Source organism: Babylonia areolata, chromosome 13 (genome assembly GCF_041734735.1).
Source record: "Babylonia areolata isolate BAREFJ2019XMU chromosome 13, ASM4173473v1, whole genome shotgun sequence".
Classification (NCBI taxonomy): Eukaryota; Metazoa; Mollusca; class Gastropoda; order Neogastropoda; family Buccinidae; genus Babylonia; species Babylonia areolata.
The window spans coordinates 37,702,310-37,708,566 of record NC_134888.1 but is presented as its reverse complement, the minus strand read 5'-3'; the positions used below and the strand labels follow the sequence as shown (position 1 = coordinate 37,708,566).

Genomic DNA, 6,257 nt, shown 5'->3' with positions numbered 1-6,257 from the left:
CTATACACACTTTTCTCACATCACTGTTTGTATGGTGCTGTTCTTTTTGAAGTGTGAACTATACACACTTTTCTCACATCACTGTTTGTATGGTGCTGTTCTTTTTGAAGTGTGAACTATACACACTTCATCACATCACTGTTTGTATGGTGCTGGTGTGTCCTTTTGCAGTGTGAACTATGTGCACTTTCCCCATGCCACTGTTTGTATAGTACAGGTATACCCTTTAGAGAGGGAACTATGTTTTTTTTTTTTCTCACATCACTGTTTGTATGGCAGTGGTATGCCCTTTGAAGTGGGAACAATGGGCACTTTTCTCAAGTCAATGTATGGCGGTGGCATGTGTGTGAACAGTGGCTACTTTTCTCACATCACTGTATGGTGCAGGTGTGTACCTTTGTAATTTGAACCATGGGTAGTTTTCAAACGCCGCTGTTTGTATGGTGCAGGTATGTCCCTTTGTAATTTGAACCATGGGCAGTTTTCTAACGCCACTGTTTGTGTGGTGCAGGTATGTCCCTTTGTAATTTGAACCATGGGTAGTTTTCTAACGCCACTGTTTGTGCGGTGCAGGTATGCCCCAGAATCGGTGAACTACGGCCACTTTTCTCATGCCAGTGATGTCTGGAGTTTCGGCATCACACTGTGGGAAATGTTCAGCTATGGGGAGGCTCCCTACGGAGACATGAAGGGCATTGAGGTGAGTGCTATGGAGAGATCCTGTGAACAGACATGAAGGATATTGAGGTGAGTGCTGTGGAGAGATCCTGTGAAGAGACATGGGGGGCATTGAGGTGAGTGCTATGGAGAGATCCTGTGAAGAGACATGGGGGGCATTGAGGTGAGTGCTATGGAGAGATCCTGTGAAGAGACATGGACAGCATTGAGGTGAGTGCTATGGAGAGATCCTGTGAAGAGACATGGGGGGCATTGAGGTGAGTGCTATGGAGAGATCCTGTGAAGAGACATGGACAGCATTGAGGTGACTGCTATGGAGAGATCCTATGAAGAGACATGGGGGGCATTGAGGTGAACATAGCCCAGTTACAGGACACAAAGGTGAAATAGACATTAGCAAATGATGAAAACAAACTTATGAAGTAAACAAGGATTTACAGGATATGAAATAATTACTGAGAGGGAACTATTTGGAGATATGAAGCGAGGGAGGCAGTGGGATATTGATGAATGGATATTGAAGAGAGGTTGGCAACAGGGAATTAATTGATATCAAAATGATGAAAGCATTAGGGAATTTATGGAGATGTTGTGAAGAAAACAGCAGGGAATCTTTGAACATGAAGGGAGGGAAACAGCGTGGATCTTAAGGGACATAAGCGCCGGAAACTTACTGGATTTGGCTTGACGGAAGCAGTGGGGAATTTGTGGACCTTAAGTGACATGAATACTTGGAAATTACTGGATGTTGCTTGACTGAAGCAATGGGGAATTTGTGGACCTTAACCCCTAGGCTGCCTGCATGACGAGATAACTCGTCATGGCAATCATGTATGCTTCGCTGCCTGCATGACGAGATAACTCGTCATCGAAATATTCTGACTTTTCCCTGCTTTGCATTCAGTTCGTTGACAAAAATGCTGGTAGCTTTAGCTTGGGGAATCTTTCTGGATTCTATTCATAGCTAGAAACACCATCTGCGTCATAAGGCAGTCCTTTATTTGAACGTTTTGGTTGGGTTACTGGCCGCAGTCTTTGCCTGGCTCCTCTCCTCGCTCGCTCAGCAAAATGTCGGACTGACTCCGTGCTCAAGACATGCGCTCGTGGCGAACTAAATCAACCAAGATTACTTTCTTAAGCTAATGCTCAGAAAGAATTGGAGCATAAATTCGAAGGAGAAGACAGTGGTGAACATTTATAGGACGATTTGATAGAAAATAAAGGGAGCAATCAAGAGAGTGGCCAAGATACAACTATCAGTGAGTGATGCAGGCTGTTCAACTCTAGCAGACGAATTTTTAGCAGGGCACCGTATGAGCTATTTTCTTGGCACTCAGCCAGCGTGGTCTGATGAAGTGACGGTGTGAGAGGGGTGAAGAGGAGGGGGGTGGAGACTGAGGGGGTGTGGCCTCACATCCATATTATCACTTGCAGAAGTCACAATGCATCTATTTTTTTCAGTTTTTTTATATTGTGGTTGTTCTAGTATGATTTTGTGTGTGCAGACATCCATTTGTCCAGAAAATGATATTTTTGTGCAAATTACCAGACTAATGTTTGTAATGAACAAGTTGAAAATGTGACAAAAAACAAAACACTGATTTCAAAACAACAGCATGTCACTTAAAATGCATAAAATGGGAAAACATCATGTGTTTTGTATTCTTTATTCATTTCCCTTTCAGAAAATATATACTTTTATGGGTCTTTCTCCAATAACAAAGAGCACAGAATTTTTTGAAAATTTATACCCGTTTTTTGTGAAAAAACCCTGGCAAATAGATTTCACTTAAATCTTATTTTCCTGGCAGCGAAAGGGTTAAGTGACATGAATACTTGGAAATTACTGGATGTGGCTTGACTGAAGCAATGGGGAATTTGTGGACCTTAAGTGACATGAATACTTGGAAATTACTGGATTTGGCTTGACTGAAACAATGGGGAATTTGTGGACCTTAAGTGACATGAATACTTGGAAATTACTGGATGTGGCTTGACTGAAACAATGGGGAATTTGTGCACCTTAAGTGACATGAATACTTGGAAATTACTGGATTTGGCTTGACTGGAGCAATGGGGAATTTGTGGACTTTAAGTGACATAAGTACCGGAAAATTACTGGATGTGGCTTGATGGAAACCCTGGGGAATTTATGACCTTGAAGTTAGGGAATCTGTCAGGAGATAATGGACAGGAAGTGACGAAGCAATAGGGCTTTGTGGACTTGAATTGAGGGAAGCATTGGGAAATTTGTGAACCTGGGGTTGGGCATGTGTGTTTGTGTGTGGGTGTGTAGTGTGTGTATGAGAGAGCGTGTGCATTAGTACATGCGTGTGTGTGTGACACGAACCCCTTCACTGATGCAATGTGTGTGCTGCGCCAGGTGGTGTCGTTTATCGAGAGCGGGAAGCGACTGTCCCAGCCGGAGAAGTGTCCAGACACGGTGTACAACATCATGCAGCAGTGCTGGAACGGGGACGCCACTAAGCGGCCCACCTTCAAGGATCTGAACAAGCACTTCGAGGAGGACTCACTGTATGCCGACGTGCGCGACCTGGTCAAGCGTAGCCACTGAATGGGCTGGGCAGGAAGGAAGTGATAATGTAGGAAGGAGGGAAATGGTGTGTTGGGGGTGGGGTTGATGGGAGGCGGGGGAGGGTAGGGTTGGGTTGGACAGAATGGCTTGGAGGAGGGGGAAGACTCGCTGTTTGCCAATGTGCACGACCTGATCAAGTGTGGGCACTGAACGGGCCAGCAGGAAAGAACAAATTGGAGAGGGGTTGGGGTGGGGGTGGTTGGGGTGTAGAAGGACAGAGAATGGAGGGCATGGGGTGGAGGGTGGGTGGTGGGGTGGGGGGGGGGTGTGGATTGCTGAACAGGATGGCAGGCAGGAACAGATTGGAGAGGGGTGGAGGTGGTTGGGGTGTAGAGAGGTGGAGGTAGTTGGGGTGGAGAGTGACAGAGAACTTGGTGGGTGGGGGCGCTGGGAGTTGGTCACTGACGAACATACATAATACAGAGAGCAACACTGGTTTGGGAGAATGACAGAAGACAGGTGGTGATGGTGGTGGTGGTGGTGGTAGGGGTGTCAGGGGGGCCCAGGGGGGGCATGCAGACACAGAGAGAGAGAGAGAGGGAGGGGAGGGGCATACAGACACAGAGAGAGAGAGAGAGAGAGAGGGAGGGGAGATGGGTGTGGGAGACTGGGCTGGAACAGGAGGGGGAGTCATAGAGGGATGAAAAGGAGAGATTGAAGGTAATGGATGTTGGGAGATGTTCAGGGAGGGGGGTGGGTGTGATGGGGCAGAGGTAATGGAGAGAGTTGTACGTAGGAAGGAGGGTATCCGTTTTTGGAATAATTGTAGAGAGAGTGGAGGCGTTCAGAATTTGAAGGTGTTGATATTACTCGCATGGGAAGTGGAGACAGCGGAGAGCAAAGAAGGGGAAGACGTGAAGAAGTGGGGGAGGAAGTTTCGGCATTAAATATGCATGTCAGAGTTCAGCCTATGGTCTTGTTTTTAAGGCGCCACTGACGTTATCATGGCTTCAAAGTGGACTACTATGATGATGATGAAAGATGTGATATTGAAAAGCCTCCGTAGGCTTTGGCATGAAACCTGTTCAGGGTTTCCATTGTCCTTTCAGGTGCTTAAAAAAGTTTTTGTACGAAGACATAAGGCCTTACATAGGGTACTTATATTTCATGAACACATCATTACAGATTGGTTTGTTGTCTTTGTCAAAAGCAACAAATGTTTCAGACTGTTTGTTCTGCATATTGTATGAAATATATATGACATGAGAAAGGTGAATGTGAATATTTTGGAGTGTGTTTGTGAAGCTGAAGTTGAAAGTAAGAAAATTGACATGTTTGCTTAACATCCACAAGCAGACATGAAACAGCAAAAGCAGGGAACATGCACTTTACATAATATGTTAGAAGAGAATAATAAACGTTGGATGATAAGAAGCAATTAATACAGGATTTTGATAAGAGATGTTTCTTTCTGCAGTTACTGTCTTTTCACTGAAAGTAATATCACTCATAGACATGAAAAAAGGGTGTTTGTGTACATGTACACAAGAGTTTGTATGCACACTAATGTGTACATGCGTTGTAAGTGTACATTCCTTGTCATTTGAAATTCTTGAGGATTAAAGGGAAGTTACTTCGCACATGTGCCATTTGTCTCCACTTCATGTCCAAGTTTGTGGAATGCCTCAAGCTTTGACTTTAGCTGCTTTACTGATGCGATGGGAAGGAGGAAATCTCTGCAGAGCAGGGTGAAAGGGTCTTCTAGGAGAGGTTGACAGGTTCTCAAGGATTTATCTCATGTCATGAATCCCTCCTGACACAGTTGAGCACTCAAAGAGTGGTGTCCCCAAATCCACTTTCTGTTGTCATGACCAGAAACCAGCTCAAACCAGAGTACCTGTTTTACTGTTATGTGACAGGATATAAGTTTTACAGCTTCCAACCACGCTTATATGATGTTCAAAATACAGCGATTTTGTCAGTTCTTGATGTTTGTAGTGATTGGATTTTTATTTTTATTTTTTTGTGTTGATGTTTTTAAGTGAATGTGAAGCATTCTGTTCTCTCTCCCATCTTGGATCAGCCATTTCTGTGTTTATATGGAGGAGATGCACCATTGCAAAATCAGTAAGGTGTTCGTAATTCAGTGTTCACCGTTGGTGAGAGTTTGAGATCGTGTTTCAGCATGCTGTTGTGTCCTAGGGAAAAGCTGCACTTCACTCCAATTTTCCTAACCCCACCCAGGTGTGATTAGGTACCTGAATGTAGTCAGGGGAGGTGATTGGTCCCTATCTTCCCATGCCAAGCCCTGGACACTGTGAATTCACTGCGCTTGTGGCCATTAAAGGCCAGAGGACCTTTATACCTTTTTTTTTTTTTTTTTTGATGGAAGAATGGTAGTGTTGAACAGGCCTGCCTGCCTTCCCTATGAGGACCAGTGTGGTCAATAAGATCTACACAAGATGTGACAGTGCTGTGTCACAGGATACTTCACCAGTGGAAGTCAGGAAGATGTACACAAGATGTGACAGTGCTGTGTCACAGGAGACTTCACCAGTGGAAGTCAGGAAGATGTACACCAAGATGTGACAGTGCTGTGTCACAGGATACTTCACCAGTGGAAGTCAGGAAGATGTACACCCAGATGTGACAGTGCTGTGTCACAGGATACTTCACCAGTGGAAGTCAGGAAGATGTACACAAGATGTGACAGTGCTGTGTCACAGGATACTTCACCAGTGGAAGTCAGGAAGACGTACACCAAGATGTGACAGTGCTGTGTCACAGGAGACTTCACCAGTGGAAGTCAGGAAGACGTACACCAAGATGTGACAGTGCTGTGTCACAGGAGACTTCACCAGTGAAGTCAGGAAGACGTACACCAAGATGTGACAGTGCTGTGTCACAGGAGACTTCACCAGTGGAAGTCAGGAAGATCTACACAAGATGTGACAGTGCTGTGTCACAGGATACTTCACCAGTGGAAGTCAGGAAGATGTACACACAGATGTGACAGTGCTGTGTCACAGGATACTTCACCAGT

At 45.0% G+C, this 6,257-nt stretch overlaps 1 protein-coding gene across 2 annotated transcripts in view; it reads left to right on the top strand.

The window, feature by feature from the left end:
* LOC143289249 (tyrosine-protein kinase HTK16-like) overlaps window positions 1-6,032 on the top strand; it is a 47,991-nt gene extending 41,959 nt beyond the window's left edge. For both annotated transcript variants that reach the window (XM_076598230.1, XM_076598229.1), the window contains 2 exons: window positions 574-700; window positions 3,062-6,032. In XM_076598230.1, the coding sequence (XP_076454345.1) occupies window positions 574-700; window positions 3,062-3,253 (319 nt within the window). In that variant the 3' untranslated portion in view covers window positions 3,254-6,032. The remainder of the gene's footprint in view (window positions 1-573; window positions 701-3,061) is intronic.
* The last annotated feature ends 225 nt before the right edge of the window (window positions 6,033-6,257 follow it).